Source organism: Erithacus rubecula (assembly GCF_903797595.1).
Source record: "Erithacus rubecula genome assembly, chromosome: Z".
Lineage (NCBI taxonomy): Eukaryota > Metazoa > Chordata > Aves > Passeriformes > Muscicapidae > Erithacus > Erithacus rubecula.
In genome coordinates this window covers 16,684,824-16,705,159 of record NC_136661.1, presented here as the reverse complement: position 1 = coordinate 16,705,159, position 20,336 = coordinate 16,684,824, and the positions used below count along the sequence as shown (strand labels likewise).

The 20,336-nt window shown below is 39.6% G+C and overlaps 1 protein-coding gene across 2 annotated transcripts in view; it reads left to right on the top strand.

Moving 5' to 3' along the window:
- The window catches only part of SNX18 (sorting nexin 18), a 42,036-nt gene that overhangs the window by 3,230 nt on the left and 18,470 nt on the right, over positions 1-20,336 (top strand). Inside the window, exon 2 of one of the 2 annotated variants that reach the window (XM_079330417.1) lies at positions 16,430-18,868. The exons of the other annotated variant lie outside the window; for it this stretch is intronic. Coding sequence (XP_079186543.1) covers positions 16,430-16,683 — 254 coding nt within the window. The 3' untranslated portion in view covers positions 16,684-18,868. Of the gene's footprint in view, positions 1-16,429; positions 18,869-20,336 lie in introns of those variants that run through there. 2 annotated transcript variants of the gene reach the window in all.

Below are 20,336 nucleotides of genomic sequence, written 5' to 3'. Positions count from 1 at the left end.
TCTGCATGCAGCTGTCAATGGTCCAGCACCTCTGAGTTAGCACTGTGTTCACAATATCATCCATGGTACATACTAGTCATAGGAATATGGCAGGGGCTTGAGAGGTTGGTCTCTTGAGTGTCCATGATCATGACAGGAGCTGAGTTGTGTGGGTTGAGGGTTTGTTATTGTTGTTACAGGACAGCAAACTCTAGAGGAAGACTGAATCATGTTTTGCACTCCATATATTGCTGGTTTATTACTCTTAAGAGTACTTTTAAAAAGGTACAGCTTTTCAATCTCAATCTGTTAACTTCAGTTGAAAATATGAACTGTTCAGTGTTCTTGCAGCATAAATTGTATTAAATTGTTCTTGCAACATAAATTGTATTAAATTGTTCTTGCAACATAAATTGTATTAAATTTACTGTCTGGGATGGTTATTGCCAGTTTTGAGAAATAGTATTGTCCCTATAGGTTATACAAAAACCTGTTTGTGTAGTCAACAGCTACGAAACTGTGTTTGCAATAAGAAATATCTGAAAAATAGAGTTGATATGTCTTTCTTCAAGGGTTTTGTTTTCTAGTGCATAACTCCATTGAGCAGTAAAATGAGACCAAAGTACCCTTACAAGTGGCAGAAGCAGCAGCCTGACTGATACATTGATTAAATGGCTATGCCTTTAAAATTATGAACCCTGGAGTTAGGACTATGCTCTTTTTTTTTTGCTACGTAATGCAAATGTATTGTTTGCTTTGGTTAAACCCCAAGATCATATTGCCTTGGACCAGAGATGGATGGAAGAGCAAAGGCAGCTGTACCCAAACATGCCTGTGTCTGTACATAGAAGTGGAGTACCATGAATGTGAGAATGACCACTTCCCAGTCAACCTTCTCAGCTCAAGCTGGGTCCCTGCAAATCTATGGGGCCCGATAGGATTCATCCAAAAATCCTGAAAGAGCTGGGTGATGTCATTACAAAAATCCTCTCAATGATTTTTGAGCAGTGTTGGAAATCCTGAGAGGTCCCAGTTGATTGGAAGCTGGCACAGGTTCTCCCAGTTCTCAGGAAGGGCAAGAAGGAGGACCCCTCCCACAGACCTGCTAGTCTCACTTCAGTGCCCAGTAAAGTCATGGAAAACATTACTCTGGGAGGTATTGGAAAACACCTGAAAGACAATGCAGTCCTTGGTCACACCCAGCATAGCTTCATGAGAATAAAGTCCTGCTTATTGAGTCTTCCTTTTATGACAAGGTAATCCACACATTTGATGAAGGGAAGCCAACTGGTGGTATTTTTGTATTTCAGTAAAGCTTTCATTGCTCTCTCTCTCACTGTGTCTTTCTGGACAAAACCCGTTATTAAATGGGTGAGAACTGGCTCATGGGCTGAGCACAAAGGGTTACAGTGAATGGGGAGGTATCAGATGGGGGACCTGTCACTATTGGGGTTCCCCAGGCTCCATCCTCAGCCCTGTGCTCTTCAACAGCTTCATAATGACTCAGACTCAGGACTGGAAGGGGCACTAAGGTGATAAAAATCTAGAAGGGGCTGTTGACTCCCTCAGAGGGAGGCAGGCCCTACAGAGAGACCTCGACAGATTATTGAGATGGGCAATCATCAGCTGTGTGAAATTCAACAAGGGCTGGTGCCAGATTCTGCAGCTGGGATGGGACAGCCCTGGATGTACAGACAGACTGGGGAATGAGAGGCTGGAGAGCTGTGCCATGGAAAGGGCCCTGGGTTCTGGTCCATGGCAAGTTGAACATGAGCCAGCAGTGCCCTGGCAGCCAGGAGGGCCAAGAGTGTCCTGGGGGCATCAGGGACAGCATCAGCAGCCAGGCAAGGGAGGGGATTGTCCTGCTGTGCTCTGAGCTGGGGCAGCCTCACCTCCAGTGCTGGGGGCAGTTTTAGGCATCACAGTATAAGGCATTGAACTACTGGAGAGAGTCCAAAGGAGGGCCATGAGGATGTTGAATGGTCTGGAGGGGAAGCCTGATAAGGAACAGCTGAGGTCTCTTGGTCTGTGCATCCTGGAGAAGAGGAGACTGAGGGGAGACCACATTACAGTCTGAAACTTCCTTGTGAGGGGAAGAGGAGGGGCAGGCACTGATCTCTGTGACTGGTGGTGACAAGGGAATGGCCTGGACTTGTGTCAGGGGAGGTTGAAGCTGGATATTAGGAAGAGGTTCTTCACCCAGACAGTTTTTGGGCACTAGAACAGGCGCACAGGAGAGAAGTGGTCCAAGCACCAAGTCAGATAGGCTTCAAGAAGCGTTTGGACAATACCCTTAGGCACCCTGGTATGACTCTTGGGATGTCTTGTGTAGGGCTAAGAGTTGAATGCAGTGATACCTGTGGGTCTCTTCCAATGTGGCATATTCTGTGGTACTGTAATTTTAACTGTCTTGTCCTGTTATGCTTTTGCTGCACTGCAGTTAGCTGAACAGCTGCTGAATGTGATTTCTAAGTGCGCTTTGTGATACGGACTGAGAACTCTGAATGTCTGAGGTTTTGTTTAAAAAGTTTCTGCAACTTCTGCAAAAAGAGCCACAGAGATAAAAGTTTCTCTCTATGTGGGCTTTGTTTTTTTCTCTAGAATTGTAAACCAAAGCCATGTAATCCTTGCTGTTGCTTTGTCTGCGTCTTACCAGGAAAATATGTTAACTGTTGTGCTTTCGATTGTTTTGCGATTCAGGTCTTTCTGCATTCTGTGCTGAGGACACTGTACATGATCTGATTTGTGTAATTTGTGTAAAGTATGTACCAACAAACTGTGGAAATATTTCCAAACTGTTCGTTATCTTATTAATATTGTTAATTGATATTTTGTGAAATGGCAAGAGCTTCAATATGAGACTTTAGAAGATTCCTTTTCCTCTTTTCTTTTATGAGTTCTTTTCTTTCATCTTGAGTTCCTGGAATTTTTTGTAGGGAAGGAAGAGTTAAAGTTCCTGCTACAGGAGAGACAGAGAAGTATTTGAACATTTCTGTGCCACATGCCAGTCAAGGATCAACAGCTCAATGTTTTGAGACCTTTCTTGGTTTCATAAACACCCTAGGTCAGACCTGATGGTTCATTCAGTTGAGCCCTACAGCAAAGAGAGTGCCCAATTGGAAGCATCACATTTCCATCTGGAAATACTTAGGTCGAGAGTCCCACCGAGGCTGTCATGGAGCATATTAGTACCAAGGCATACATCCCTTCCAACAACTTGTTGTTCTGTAGGTTTTACTTGGCAAACTAAGTGATTAGGGAAAACTGGTGCCTGGAAAAGGCAGACAATGGCCGTGTGTTGTCTCAAGCTTCTAAACACCCCAATACTTTCATAAGTCTAGCCCTCAACCCCTTGTAAGTGAATGCTTCTAATGCGCTTGCATGAAAATATTCTTGTGTGTTTACGTGGGTTTTGGAATGGAGGATGCTTATTAGACAGATACACTTATACATAAAGTTTTCTTTAGCCTCCAGCAAAACATTTGCAGAAGAGAGATATTAAGTACCAGAGGCTCAAAAAACTAAGCTGCATTTTGTAATTTTCTATTGCAGAACTGGTGTATCTTTCAAGAAATACTGGTTCCGGTTTTTTTAATTTTGAGAAGGAAGGCAGCTTCCCATTTGTAATGGATAATACCTTCTCTTTTATGCATTTAAGGTCTGCTTTGGGAAATTCCCTAGGCACTCTTGGTGAAATAATTTCTATGTATTAATTGCTAAAGCTTTGCTCAACTTGATGTAATCTTCCTACTTCTATAATCTTGAACACAAATGCTCACTGCAGGCCCATGCAAGTTCAGGGTCAGAAAATTCATGCACTTGTGGGAATTAGAGACAACATATGCTAGTTTCCTAGCTCATTCTTGTCTGTCTCTTCTGTCTTCATATTTTCTTAGTCAGAGTAGAAAAGTTGGGTGAGTTTTGGATTCCTTTCTTTCAAGTTTTGTTTTAGGAATTACTATAATTGGCCTCTTGTGATTTATGGAGGTGGAAGAAATACTGACTAACACGCTGTTTCATCTCTGCTTTCCAGATTTCTTCTCTCTTAGCATTATGATGTTAATGTTTGACAAACTTCTGGTTATCGTTTTTATGAAAGAGATTTGAAAAAGTGGTCTAAATGTTGCCTGAAATACAGTACAGGCAATTCCATTTCCTGTGCATGCCAGAATTTAAGAGAATTATTTTTAAAAATATCTGAATGATTAATTGTTTCTTGTTCACTATTTGTGAAAAGTAAAATAAGGCAAATTGTCTTATTTACAAACTTAATTCTAGACATAGGCCCTAAAGAATGCACTTGCTGTGTTTTTAGAATGTCTTACAAAACTGTAGGTGAAACATCTGTCCAGATGGAAATGCATCAATATTTAAAGCACCAGAAAACCCAAATAGCACTGAAACCTGGAACTCTCTAGCATTTTCCATTTCCTTCTCCTTCCTCCCCCCAGGAGGAAGAAGTGGTATTTGAATAAATGATTAAATCAGTCTGGTTAATTGGCACCTAAAACTTTATATCACAGTATAAAAGCAGTGCTTTTCTCTCATGCTTTCATGCTTACTTCCTAAGCTCTTCAATTTGTTGCGCAGAGATGTTTTTTCTCATCTCTTTTTTTCCTTTTAGGGTTTTTTCCTCCTCTGTCCCTCAAATGCATACACTTTGCATGGGCTTCAACCCCGAGAGCTGCTGGGTAAGAGTTAGGCATGTAATCCTAGCCAGATGACCCTTGCAGCAGTAAAAAGAGATGGGCATTTCATCTGTGGGAGAGTTGTGGTGAGAAAGGATGTACTGCTCCAGGATGACTTCTATTTTTTTGCCATGTCAGCCTCCCCATAGCTGTTACAGTGATGATGTAACACTGTCTGCTTGCTGCTGCATTACCCAGTGTTGTCTCACAATATTTGAAGGTAACCTTAAGGAAATGGAACTAAAATGTGAAAGAATCTTCACATTTAAAAACTGTATAAAATTACATTTGCCTTAGTTGGTGTGAAGTCAGAGGACAGGAGTAACAACTAAAATTGAGCAATGGCTTTGCTTGAAGAAAATCAAACAGGAAGAGGAAATAAAGGACTTCTGTGCCCTGTCTGCCTGAAAGATGCATGAGTCTTTTTAATGTGTGGCTCATTCTTCTTTTCCACTCCTCCACAATCTCTGTGGCTTTCTTGGGCAGCAAGACTCATGCTGTTGTCATGGATCTTTTTCCTATTACCTTTTGAAATTAGTCTAGTATCATACAACTTCCGTAACAGAGAGACATTTCATGGCTAATAAAACACCGGTGGGTTGTTTTTCTTCAAAACCTGCTGGTATCAGAGGAAGACCATAGCTGTTCCTTCAGTGGGAGAGACTATATGCTTTACTGCACACCAGAAAGTCTGTCCATTCTACCCTCTTAGTCATAACAGAAGAAGTTTTGGATTGAGATTGGAGCTCACACCTCTAGGTTTGACTGCAGGCAAGTGCATATTTAAATAAATATAAATTTGCATCAAGATTTTTAGTCAGATCACCAGAAGTGCCCCGTACTATGTGCTCACCATTAAGGCCTTGTCTACTGGAGTGGCCCTGTGAGCACCTAGGGAGTAGCAGAACAGTGTAGACATTGAAGACTTAAAATTTTTATTGTAGAAAGAGGAAGTCATTCTATTTCAAAAACAAAGTAGTGCCTTTTGAGAGACATATGAAGAGTCTCTATAGTGGGATGGTTCTTCTGAAGCTCTAGGGGCTCCTAGTCTGGCTGATAGGGCTTACATCCAAACACGGAAGACAAGAATTGGTAGACAGAAAATGGAAAGAAGCTCCCAGAGCTCTTCCAGTTCTATGTTAGCACATTATCAAAAACAAACAAGCTGACTGACTTCTTAGTTTGTAAGTCACCTTTGAAACAAGGACATGTTTCAGCCTTTCCAACATCTTTCCATGACTTCATTGTTTGACTTTGTTTGAACAGTTGAAATGCCAGGTCAGTAAGTGCAGACTGTATAAAATTATCCAGTTGGCACCTTATGTATTTGAAATTGCCTGGCTCAAATAGCACAGAATTTGAAAATTTTGGTTGAAAAAATAAGAAATTATATTTGTCTGAGTCCCCAGACATGAGCTTTATCAGCAGACTAGAATAAACAAATGGCACATGCTTTATACAGTCTTGTTTCTATCTTTCATGATAGCCATGAGGACTTAAATAAAACGAAGAAAAACCCCTAACAATCCACCAACATTTAAACAATCTGTTCAGTTCTTGCCAGTGATTTTGGGTGGTTACTGTAGCAGAACAGGAAGAAGTGTGTTGTTTTCAGCCTTTGTTTTAAGTAAGTACACATCATGGGTGGACAACTTCTGTAATCATAATGAACTAAGCTACCCTTTTTGTACCTACATGCAGTTCATTCATTAACAAGGTGGAAAGCAGGTTCATCCTGTGATTCAGAGTTTACATTGCTATGTTATCCGATGGTAAAAAGCAACTTATCCTTTTTTTTTTTTCTTAGAATTTTTGTGATTTTGCATCTTTATATGCATTAATAGCTATGCTGCCTTACTAGCAGTATACTAAAGAAGCTTTTCCTTTTCATGATGGGAATGTAGTATTATATTATAATTTTCACATGTTGTGCTTTTGTATTATATAACAGTATTGTAATTGGTTGCATTAACGATGGCTTGCCTGGTGTATTTTTTCCTGCAACAGGAACTCTACTTGCTTATGTTCTTATGAAGAAACTTCAGCATCCAGAAGTCTGAGAGAAGGCAATTAAAGGGTACTAGGATAAAGTAAACCAGTATCTGCATTTCATTTGCGTCTTGACTCTTTTCATATGAATTTATGTTAAACTGCCTATACATGTTTTATTTGCTCATCTTAGGACAGTAGTGATAATAGATAAGCCAACACTGTAAGTTGAATTTGTTCTTTGCTTCCCTTTTAGCCTTAACAGAAAACAAGATCAAAAAGCAAATGTTTCATTGTTCCCTAATAAAGCAGTTCTAAGTCAGTGGAACTTGCATTTATATTTTCTTCTCTCAGTAGTAGTGTGTAGATGTTGATACAAAGTATTACCTGTCTTCCCCTGTCCATCACATCCCATGAATCTTACAAAATTTTTGAAATAAGTCAGCATTTAATCTAATAGTGCTTATATCCATTTTTGAGAGGGAGGAGAAGACATTTCTGCTCTTTTGTTGTTAGCCATTTCTACTGCAAATTAGTTTATTTTGTGCATGGACATCATAATTTCTGATGGTTGTTGACTTGAAGTCAGCAGTATTAACAGGACATTTACAAAAGCTATTAAAAATCTATACCATCATTCTAACATAAAATGCTTGTTCCTAGCATCCTAATTGGAAAAAAATTAGTGTTCAAAACCTCTGACAACCAAACTGTAATAGACCAATTCAATTCTGGAAAAGCAGAGTTCTGTATTAAAAAGCTAGTTTGATGCCCCAGTTAGATGTAAACTAATGAGAAGTACTAAAAATGACTGAAAAGTTTCATCTTGGTACTTCTGTAAATTGCAATTGCTTAAATTTTCAAGTGTAGTCCTGAAAAACATGGCTTACTTTCTAAGGGGCAAATTTACTGTATTCTGGTCAACAGCCTAGTTTATGTTTCACTCTTTTCTGTCTCCCTAGTCTGCACTGCCAGCTGAAACCACACCAAAGAAAAACTCTTTTAAATGGCCAAAAAGTACAGAGTGCTGTAGAGCTGTGCAAACCCAGCATTAGTTAGCATTTGCCTCTCAGGCTGTGGTGCAAAATATTATATTTGTGATAATGGACAACTGTACACATAGTTTAACTGGATTTTATTGTCAAATGATTCCTGGTGGACTTCATTTCAGACATTACTGTAGGTGCTTGTGAAGTCAAAACTATTCACCAACACAGTTTAGACATGCTTTGGTGCCTAAAATAAGGTCATTTGCTTAGTAGACTGCAATACATCAAAAGATAACAGTTGTAACATCTCTGCATTTAAGATTTGACTGGAAAATACACATCTTCTATTACACTTTTTTTTTTCTGTGCGGCTACTTAGCATTATGTTTTGTTGGGGTTTTCAGAAATTTTGTTCTGTGGGGCACTAGATGCATTAAAATGGTAATTCTGTTTCTTCCATTTACTCGACTGTGTTATTCTAATTTTCTGTTATCAACTCCTCTAAAGGCAAGCTGTGGCATCTGCTCACATAGTGGTGTGGTGTAGTGGGGCCCAGCAAAACATTTGTACTAAAGGTGCTGCACACCAAAGCTTGTAGATTCCTCTGGGGTGCTCTGGAACTGAAATGCACATTGTCAATGTGAGCATTTAAATATTTTTTTCAGTAGTGTGATAATTTTACACTCTCTGAATATGCACAGGTATAATCAGATCTTAATAATAATATTATTTAAAATTTATAAAATATCAGTTAGACATTAATTAGATTCACAGTAACCCTGGTAGTTTTGAAAAACTGACATTTTACACTGTGCATTATAGTATCATTCTTAATTTAGTTTGTGTTAATTAAATAAATTTTTAATTTAGACCATCTGATGAGATAGTTAACGTTCTGAAATATCTAGCAAAGACTGTTTTGTGTCTGAGCTCCTGAGTTGTATAGATTAAAAAGTGACTTCATTTTGAACTGAAGAATGTTGGTTTTTAGTGTCAACTTTCAATAAGCTTTGCAACAGGATAATTGAAAAAAAGAAATAATTATGTCTGATTTTAATAACTCTGTAGTCAGTCAGTGTTGATCTAGATGTCAGCAGAGTGTTATAATTTATAAACCTAAATTTACAGGATAGTATTATGTTATCTGGGCTTTTTTTGGGCAATGGGCAACAAAACAATGAAAAAGAAAGTTCACTTCTTTAATTATGGTTAGGCTGCAGTTCTAAAAGCATTGTAGCCATTTTTATTTATCTACAGAAACCCCTATAATACTAAAGTAATTGCAGTTTGTTTTATGTAAGTTTTATACTTCTGACATTTTACTATGGAAAAGGGAATGTTGTTAAAATGGTTTTATGCCCTTAGAGAGAAGAATATAATCTTTCAAATGCAAAGACTTTTTTTGAAAACCATTGTGTTAGCACTTATGGAAAGCAAGTGGCAGAATTTTCCCTTTGTTTTTGAAAATCATTTGCTTTTTTGGTGTAAAACTGTGAAACTGGATTTTTTAGAAAGCAACTTACTGCATTATTAATAACTGTAATGGTATTTTTTCCCTGTGACATTTCTTTTAGTTCAGTCTCTACTGTAAAAGTCTTCTGGTTTTAATTTCAGGCAGATTCCTATTATGCTGCTTTCCATTATAAATCTTGGCCAGAAAATGTGAAGAATTTGCAGAATCTCAGTGTGGGCTTCTTTTGTTAATCAGCGCTCAGAGCATTCTTAAGAAAATAATCTGTCAATGTAGCAAAATCTCTGTTGCAAACCATTTCACTTTCAGTTGAGAGGGAGAAGTTTGGGATTTTTTCAGAGCTGGATTTCACGCTGTGTGTTATCTCATTGTCATGGTTGAACATAGCTGGAAATTAGGCACCGAGCAACTGCTTGGTCAACCCCTTCCTATTTCCCCCCACCCCAACCTCAGTGAAATGGGGAGGCGACTTGAATTAAAACTTATATGTTGAGATAAGAACAGTTTAATAATTTATACTAATGGAAAATGCAATAATAATGGTAAGTAATAATAGTGATTATACAAAGGAAACAAACAGGTGATGCACAATGCAGCTGCTCACCACCTACTGACCAATGCCAGAGTCCCCTTCCCAAACCCAGATCTGCTGTCTCCAGCTGACTCCCTGTTCTGGTTTAGGGCAAATTTGGGAGAAAATTTATGGACAAGGTTTTTTTTTAGGAAAATAGTTCCTTCTTTAATTGGTTCGGGGAAATATGTCTTCGGAGAGAAGTGAAAAAAAACCTGTTTATTGAACGGACAAAGCACTTTCCAGCACAAAAATGAACAATACTAAGCAACAAAACCTTTTTCTGCTGTGAAGAGATGACAGATTCAGAGGAGTGCCTTCTGTGGGTCACAGCCTGGCTCACTCAGGCTGTTCTCAGTCCTTCTGTGGGTCACAGCCCAGCTCACTCAGGCTGTTCTCAGTCCCTCTGTGGGTCACAGCCCAGCTCACTCAGGCTGTTCTCAGTCCCTCTGTGGGTCACAGCTCACTCAGGCTGTTCTCAGTCCCTCTGTGGGTCACAGCTCACTCAGGCAGGCTGTTCTCAGTTCCTCCAGTGGGAAATGCCATGGCCCAGGCCAGGCCTGGTGGGACACAGGTGCCTGGTGCACTTCTGGGTTTTCAGTCCAGTGCAGGTTCAGACAATTCCAAGAGAAAGGAGGAAAAAAAAAAACCCCAACAAAAAAACAAAACCAACAACAATTAAAAAAAATCCAAACAAGCAAACAAACAACAACAACAAAAACAACCAAAAAAACCCCAAAAAACACCGTTCAGGAAGATTTTCTTCCTCAGCTAGCCAGAAACTAAGAGTAAAAGAGAGCTCTCTCCTGCTGTCCACTGCAGACAACACAGTCTGTGTGTAGGATGTGGGGGAGCAAGTGCAGGCTCTGATTATAAACTCTGCACCTTTTCTTTTGCCTTCGCTCCTGGAACCAGTCTAAAAGCTGCTGAACTCAATATTCAACACCAACAGAACAGATGATTTGGAATACAAGCATCATAAAATCACCCCAAGACACTCTCCCTGGACATGACTTCTGTGGAGTGGAATATTCCTTTGGTCAGTTCCAATCACCTGCCCAACTATGCTCCTTTACAGTTTTCTTTTGTGTGCCTCCTCTCTGGTGGAGTATGAGACTACAAGGGAGGAAAATAAAGTTCTTGACTTGAAATAAACATGCCTTAGCAAAAACCCAAACATTAGTGTGTTATCAACACCATTCTCATTCTGAATCCAAAACACAGCACTCTAATAGTACTGAGAAGAAATTAACTTTACCCTAGCTGAAGCCAGGGCACTCATGAAATGCTTCTGCAATTTCCCTTGTGTTGGAGCTAATGATTGTGTAACCCAGGGCTGACCTGGATCACATAGCTAAGCCACTGATAAAGCTAAGGCATCATCTCTCTCCCCAGGCCACTTGCATTCTTTTATTGGATTAGTCACTTGAGACATCTTGTAACAACATCTTTGCTAGATCTGGAGTAAGCGAGACAACCATGTAGACCAACTTGTTCTGGCAGCACTCTGCTGGATTAGAAATGATGTTTCCATGCACGTGAGCTACCCAGAGTTTGTTTTTTCAAATCTTTAAGCAAAGATCTGTAGTTAAATAATCTCATCATTAATTAAGGAAAAAGAAAATATTTCTAGTTACATTATCTGTTTTTGCTTCTTTTTATGAAAGCAGCATCACAAATATGTTGTTTTTCCTTTTCCATTAGAGATGATTTCTTAGATTTCTTATAAGAAAAATAAAGGGAGTTGTTTGAAAAGTTCAAAGCTCTCTCTTCATTAAGGTGCTTTGAAGGACACATCATGCATTCCATTAGAGTATTTAATATGTTGGACAGATGAATGGTGTAGAAATGTATGTTGTTTTACATTATAGCAAGTATTGCACTAAATGTTATTTTGTAACTAGCTGATAATAGAAAGATGAAATATTTATTGCGTAGATAATTTTATTTGCATGAGATTTCTGACGTACAGCTGCTGAGAGATCATAAAAAATGTATTTGCTCTGTTTTAGTATAATTCATCACTGAAGTGAATGAGATACTTTATAGCTGCAATGATAAAGGCATTGCAATCATAGGATATAAAAAAAATAACCTGCTGGCACCTTCAAGCTGGGTGCATTTTCAAGTTGAATATTTTGAAGTGAGATACTGAAGATTTTGATATATTGATGACTTAAGGATTGTTGAGACAAAGTGTGAATTTCAGACCCCAGTGACTTCAACAGGTGCTTGCCATTGCTCCAGGTGCTATGTTCAGCAGTGTTGAATTTCTTTATGTTTCATCCATATGCAGCATTACTGTACACAGTTAAATTGCTGCTGCTACATCAATGTACTCTTTGTATTTTTTAAGAGTGGAGCAAGCCCAGCCGTGAAACAGATGTCATTGTGCAAAATAGAGACCAAAAAGAGGACTCTTGCCCTGAACTATTCTTTGTGTGGATTGGTAGCTTTGGACACGGCTGATTTTTCAGTCCAGTCTGTTGCATGCAGCACTTGAGAGCTGATGTTTGGATGTTTTGTGAGGGGAGCAGAGATACCTACTAATGATGTACCATCCTCCCCTTTCCACCTCTTCACAGCTTCACCTGTGGAACAGGGCAGGTCTGCCTTCCTAGGGAGACTAAGGAGTTGAGTGAAAAGCAGTCTGGATTGCAGTCTGCAAGAGAGGAAGCCCAAAACTTCTTCCTTCTGGCCACATTGCAGGCTGTGACTTGGAGACACATGAACATCACTGTGGGTTCATAGGAGTACACATGTACTTCCTGTATGGAGGGAGACTGAGTGTATGGGTCCATACCTATCCTTAGCTGACATTTCATACAATCTCAGAACATTTTTTGCTAGAATAAAACTGTGGATGATGTGAAAATAAATTGTTTGACCCAAATTTAAGTGCTTTCAGGTTCAGAATTTTTTTTTCCCTGAATGTATATAATTCTTCCTATCTTAAAGCAATCTCATGTTTGCATGACTAGCTTACTGTCATGCTTTTCTTTTTTCCTCATACCTCCTCAGCACCCATTTAAGTTGCTGTTAGTACACTGTGTTTTATGGCTTGAAATTATTTATTTCTGTTGAGAACTCTACATTGTCCCTGTTTTCTTGGCTTCTAGCACAATACACTAGTACAAATTCTGCTAGCACAAATGTCCCTTGTTATAAGTGTCATATTTCAAAGCAGGGACTGAAATCTGAGTCTCTTTTAAACTCTTAGTGAGCATTGGAGTCTGTTTACTGTAAGGCTTTGGGCAATGACAAATAGCATTCATATAAGCTTTCCCCCACCTTTAAGAACAGAAATAGATGTAGCACAGTTTTTTGCATCATTTTTAATCCAGGCTCTCTTCACTTGTTTGAAAGCTAGTCCTGATCACTGGAAAGTGACTCCTGACAGAAGGTCTTTAAAGGCATGAACAAGATTGAACAGAATCTGTACATCTGGATTGAAAAAAAGCCCAGGAATTAATTTTTATGTATTCCATCCCTCTGGGAACAGTGCACTGGTGTATATTTATCCCAGGCACGTACTCTGCAGGAGGCTTCCTTGAGCTAGTATACATTGGGAGGTGGCTCCTTCTGTTTCTTTTTCCTAAAATATGTTTTAGCCTTTTCTTGGACTGCTATGATTCAGCCCTTTTTTTTTTTAATACATCTTGCTTTTTTTGATGGCCCAAGCCAATACTAGGTATTCATATAACTAAAATCAGAAACCATGAGAAATTTCTGCAGGTGTGCTTCTAGACTGGTGGGCCTTGCTCACCCCAGCATCCCACAAGGGTGGCAGCAGGAGCTGTGAGGTGCTGGATTAGGCACTGAGTGTGATGGATCAATTTGTGAGGATGGAGTTGGAGGGGTTCATGGTGTACAGCTTGGGGTGCAGCAGGTCCAGAGTTATGAGCTGGGAGTTATTAGGGGTTGCCATCACCTAGTGAGGCTTCTCTGCACAAGACCCTTCTCTTCAAGAGGGATGTGCACAAGAGGCTGCTCTCTAGTCCCCAGCTCCCTGTTGTCCTGCTCACTATAGGTTGAATCACTGAACCTTCTACATCAGTACATCTCTGTTCCAGCTCAGGGTTTTACTCACATAGATTGAAATACAAAAAATGTAGATTATGGAAAGGTGTTTGGAGAAAATTTGAGAGGTTTTTGTTACTTAATCTGCTTTCAAAGCCATGAAAACTAATCACTTTTTTACTTGGATTTGCTAAACTAAGTCTTGCAAACCTTAGTCAATGCTGAACAGCTTAAAAATGACATTTTAAAACAAATTATTAATTTCTTCTTGAAGTAAAACATGTTTTGGAGTTTTTTTCTCGATGTTTAGGGAGAATTCTTTGATTGTCCTAAAATAAGATAAAATTTCCCCTCTATTTTAATGTTAATTATATTACTATTAATTAAAAGCTTCATTTAAAGGCATTTAAAAAAAAAACCAAAAACCAAGCAATATGAAAGTATAGCTTCATACATAAGCATATATGTGAGCTTTGTCATTTATTGCTGACATCTGGTTGTAGTCTGTCCAGGTTTTAAATGAAATTCCACTGCAGGACCAGTACGATCCATATGCATTAATAAAGTAGTGTTAATGATTGTACCGTACTTTCCCACTGGATTACTTCACTAATTATAAATTCCTTTCCCTCTCCTCTCCTCTCCTCTCCTCTCCTCTCCTCTCCTCTCCTCTCCTCTCCTCTCCTCTCCTCTCCTCTCCTCTCCTCTCCTCTCCTCTCCTCCTCCTCCTCATCCTCTCCTCCTCCTCTCCTCTCCTCTCCTCTCCTCTCCTCTCCTCTCCTCTCCTCTCCTCTCCTCTCCTCTCCTCTCCTCTCCTCTCCTCTCCTCTCCTCTCCTCTCCTCTCCTCTCCTCTCCTCTCCTCTCCCTCTCCTCTCCTCTCCTCCCTCTCCTCTCCTCTCCTCTCCTCTCCTCTCCTCTCTCCTCTCCTCTCCTCTCCTCTCCTCTCCTCTCCTCTCCTCTCCTCTCCTCTCCTCTCCCTCCTCTCCTCTCCTCTCCTCTCCTCTCCTCTCCTCCTCTACCTCCTCCTCTCCTCTCCTCTCCTCTCCTCTCCTCTCCTCTCCTCTCCTCTCCTCTCCTCCTCTCCTCTCCTCCCCCTCTCTCTCCTCTCCTCTCCTCTCCTCTCCTCTCCTCTCCTCTCCTCTCCGCAGTCATGTTTGGTAATGTATGGTTTTTATTTGTATAAAATAATCTAGAGATTATACATGCTCCAGAGCTTAATTATGCTTTCAGCTGCTGATGTGAATTTCAGTATTTCTTTTCCAGTTTGGTCATAGAAAATAGAAATAACATCTAAAGCTGTTTCCCACATTATAACTGAAGAGTTGTCATGTTTATTTAACCAGCTACATCTGGCTTCCAGTAAGTCCCAAATTTCAATTTTTCACAGCTGTGCATGAATTCCTGTTGTGCCCACAAAGTGCAGGAATATTTTTTGCTAGGCCTAAATTTGTTGAAAGAAGTGTTCTTTTTGCAGGAGAAGAGATTAAGAGTTTTTCAGATCATACCCTATCTCACAGATTCCTTATTCCTCAGAGGACAGCACACAGATCTTCTGGCACAGTTCCTGCTGGCACCACTGCATGTGGAAAAGGTTTTTCAGTGGTGTTTTTGGGGCCTGGAGTTGATGAGGTCAATCAGCAGAAGCCACCAGTGCCAAGCTCTTAGCACTGTCATGCCATGGGAGCCAGGAGGTGAGGAACACTGCCTGTGCCTCGCAGCCCCCCAGACAGGCACTGCCCTTGGCCTTCAGGCAGCACCCCGTAGCCACATCTAAGAAGTGTAATCTGAAAGGGGAGTTACGACATTACAAATATTTAAAGGAACAAGAATCCAGTGAGGTGATAAAAGCTGTACTTGTCTGATTTGGTTTAGTTATGTGAGTAAAGTAAGTACGTAATATTTAAGGCAAAGAAGTTGCTCTGTTGGAAATTGAGTCCAATAATATGAATGTCTGAAGATGTATCTTGGTATTCTGTAATTTTATGGGTCTGCTTTGGGTAGGTCTGTTTAGGGTGATATTTTGCTTTTGTAGGATGTGTGTGCCTCAATTAGCTATTTGCTTAGGAGAATTGTCAGTTTTATAACTCTGCTTTTCTACTACTTTTTACAGCACTGTGTAAGCATAAGGTCTGCCTGGGCTTCTGTGATTTTGAGATAAACTTTCAGACTCTCTAGTAATCAGTAATTAGTTTTGGAGTATCTCTGGTGTAAAAGCAAAAACATGTATCGAGTATTGTTTGTGTATTAAGATATGCTTTTGATTTTTCACAAGGCTTGGGAAAAGGGATATTTCACATAGTCCAGTTCTTAACAAGGTTATTTTTTTGGTATTTATGTAGGCTTTAATTAATCTGACTAGTTTTGTCATGCTTTCATTAACTCTTCTACTGGTATAATGATTACTTATTCTCTGAAAGACACCATCTGGTTTTTAAGGGGGGAAAATAGGATCTTTTAGTAACTTTTGCATGCTGAAGCCTTAAAAAAAGTGTTGAATTTAATTTTTTACACAGGATCCACTGGTTTGTGATTTTTCTTACATGAAAAAGCTTTTGTTTAATTCCTTTTCATCCACACATATGTATGTATATGCACACCAATAAATACACTGAGAATTAGCCTTATACAAATCCTTGTTGTTATTAAATCACTTGATAAAGTTCAGTAGTTGAGTCTACATGGTCCTCACAGTTCAACTGTTTCATTTTGTTCTTTACACAGGAGCCCTTACCAAAGTAAAGGAGAGTAAGCGGCACGTGGAAGAGGGGAAGATGGAGCTCCAAAAAGCTGAGGGGATTCAAGAACGTTGTAACATTATTTCTTTTGCAACCCTTGCAGAAATTAATCATTTCCACAAAATTCGTGTGAGGGACTTTAAATCACAGATGCAGCATTTCTTACAACAGCAAATACTCTTTTTTCAAAAAGTGACACAAAAGCTAGAAGAAGCTCTTCACAAGTATGACAGTGTTTAGTCTCTGATTTGTGGACTTTGTTCAGCAAGAACATGACCCAGGCAGCAAAGCAAATGCTGCTGAAGAGCTGTTGCCAGTGGTAAATGGCGGTACAAGGATGGGTTTATGTTCACCTGGAACCCTGGTTTGATCTCCGATTATGTAGAAAGGAAACAGTTATAGGGCTATGTAGTAGAAACAGTACCACGCATTGTAACTAAGTTATACTGTGTATGCCTACACCATTGTAACTTTTTTGAAATAATGAGTATACTATTTGCCTTATTGCTTTTTGAAATACAGTATCTTAGTGCATTCTTCGTAGACCTCAAAGCCCTTTGGGTATTTAAGGAAGTTGGCTAGATAGAAGCCTGCTTCAGATGCCTTTTTACTTTCCTAGATTTGGATTTCCTAACTTCAAACAATTCTCTGTTTACAGACTCCTACTAGAGCAGCTATGTGATTCTGTGCCTTTAGACTCTATTCCTTTTATAGTAAGTCACATTTTTATGATTAAATGAATGAAGGGTTGATACCTATGACGAGAACTGATGATGAAACCTCACACTGACTGGAAAAAAATCAGCTGTCATCCAGTTTGCATAGCAAGTACTTTCTTGTTACAAATGTTGGCTCAAAAGGGAAAAGTTAAATTTATTCACTTTTTCCTGGAAATCGAGACTACTTGTTACATGTACTAAGATGTTAAGCACATGTACAAAAATACACCACTTAATTCCCTTTCTGAAATAAATAATACAGTGAGGGGTGGGGTTCGTTGATTTGTTTTTTGGGGTTTGTTTTTTTTTTTTTGGTATTCAGCATTACTGTAAGTGAAAATTTGAAGAGCTAGTCTAATAAAAATTGCATATATCAAGGGGATATTAATGCATGCTATATGGCTGCAACATATTTTTTAAGTTTCAAATTATTTGCTCTTTGTTCAGTTGCTGATTCAGTTTAGCTTCAGACTTGCATCTGCATTGCCAGTTGTCTGAGTTGAAACTCCACTGTGATTCATTAGTTTACTAAGTTTAAAGTTTTCGGGGATTTTCAGTAATATAAACAGTCTGAAGTCTTGGCTGAACTGACTCGGAGAACAGGTGGCACTTTTATGTTTGTAACACTCAAGAATTAACAATTGTCTTAATTTTTGTATAAATATTTTTGACAAGCAGGGTGCATTTATATATATGTAAACACTATCTTTTAAAGAGGTTTATGGCTTATTTCCCTTGAATTAAGTCTGAAATCTGTATTTCTTACCTATTGGTTTCCTTCTTATAGGTCAGTATGAAAAACAGGTTTTTTTTATCATCTTTTTTCTCCTAAACAAAAATAACAAAACTTAGCAAGAAAGCAAAATGTTAATTTTTTTGTTTAGTTGAATTAATCAAAAATAGCTTGAACAAATGAAAGCCTGGAAAAGGAAGTTGAGCAAGAGTTACCATTAAGTACAAATCATTCCTCACCTATGCAGCAGAAATGTGCAGTTCTTTCACTGTGAGTAAAATGTAGAGTTTCTCTAGTTTAACCCTACACCTCTGTTTCAGATGAATAATATGAAAGAATGTAGTTTTGGTTCTAAGATTCATCCCCAAATGTTTGGAGATGGCTGTTTTGCACAAGCTGTGTTTGGCAGTGCTTCTAGTGTATACATAAAGCAGTAAAATACAGAATAATGAAGGAGGGAAAGCAAGTGTTTGTAAAAGAAAGGACAATCAGTGAGGAAAGACTCCATTTCCAGCCTGTTGAAACAGTTCTGCAAACAAAATTGACCATAAAATAAGGACCACAGTCACAGGACTGACTTGCTCTTTACCTTCCTCATGGTGTCTCATTCTACAATTAAAACTCACCACTTCCCCTGACAGCTCTTCCCAGCAGTAGTCCTGCTTTGCCATATGTCATTTAATTATGTGACAGAGTGATGAGCTAGGTTTGAGCTGAGTTCCATGGCTAATGTTTGCTTAAGCCAGATAATGTTTTAGTAAATGTCTTTACAGTAATTAGATCAGGTTACAATCAAACTGATTCTACATGGTATTAAGACCTGTTCAGAAATTGATCTTGGTTCAGTTGAATTATTTTAGGAGGTTAGTATTAATGACATGTTCATGTCCAGGAGGAAATTAAGCTGTGATATGTATTCTTACAACATTATCAGACAGGTACAGTTTTCCCTAATAAACTGTCATGGCCTTCACCTTAATTTCTCATTTGTGAATTTATTTGGGCACAGAAAAAGTAGGTGTAGTAATTAGTTAAATTTGATGTACCAGAAAGTGATGACTGGAATCCTGGTTTAAATTGTTTCAGAGTACAGAACATTCAAGTCTATATCTGTATTAGTATTTTCCTCTTTTCCTCAGTTATTATAGAGTTGAAGTTGAACTGGCTGATGGGTGGAGCACAGGGAGTTACTGTAAAGGGTGTTGCATCAGACTGGTGACCAGTGGAGTTCTACAGAGCTTGATCTTCACGGCCTTCATAAATCACTTGGACACAGAACTCAAAGGGGTATTAATGATAATGAGACTAAGTTGGCAGTGGCTATGGACTCCCTTAAAGGCACAGAAGCCCCACAGAGAGACATCGACAAATTAGTGGGATGGGCAATCACCAACCATATGAAATTCAACAAGGGCTGGTGCCAGATTCTACACCTGGGCTGGGGCAGCTCTGGATGTACAGACAGACTGGGGAATGAGAGGCTGGAGAGCTGTGCCATGGAAAGGGCCCTGGGCTCTGGTCCATGGCAAGTTGAACATGAGCCAGCAGTGTCCTGGCAGCCAGGAGGGCCAAGAGTGTCCTGGGGGCATCAGGGACAGCATCAGCAGCCAGGCAAGGGAGGGGATTGTCCTGCTGTGCTCTGAGCTGGGGCAGCCTCACCTCCAGTGCTGGGTGCCACAATGTAAGACAATAAACTGCTAGGGAACATATCCAGAGGAGGGCCATGAGAATGTTGAAGGGTCTGGAGGGGAAGGCATAGGAGGATAGCTGAGGTCTCTTGGTCTGTGCATCCTGAAGAAGATGAAACTGAGGGGAAACCTCACTGCAGCCTGCAACTTCCTTATGAGGGGAAGAGGAGAGACTGGCACTGATTTCATCTCTCTGGTGACTGGGGACATGACCCAAGGAAATGGTTTGAAGTTGTGTCAGGGGAGACTTGGGTTGGATATTAGGAAAAGGTTCTTCACCCAGAGGATGTTTGGGCACGGGAGCAGGCTTCTGAGAGAAGTGGTCCAAGCACCAAGCCTGACAGAGTTCAAGAAATGTTTGGACAATGCTCTTGGGGATATGATGTGACTCGGGGATTCCTGTCAGGAGTCAGTTTCCTCAGGGCCAGCAGTTGGACTTGATGATTCTGATGAGTGTCTTCTAGCTCATATGTTCTATGATTGTATGTAGGTAGCCTGAACTCCATTGATGCTTGCTGCGCTCTACAATAACTACAGTATTAATTGTATTTGGATCGAGTATGACATTGACCACTTATGGCTGACTGACTACTGAGTGGTGTGATCTGGGATCCAAGTGTACTCTAACAGTAATGTGAATGTATATTGTGTGGGACTATGGAAGCACCAAAGCAAATCTAATCATTTAAATAAATAAATGTGAAAGAAAGCAAATTTGCTCTGTATCATAAACGCTTTCGTTTCGTGTAATTC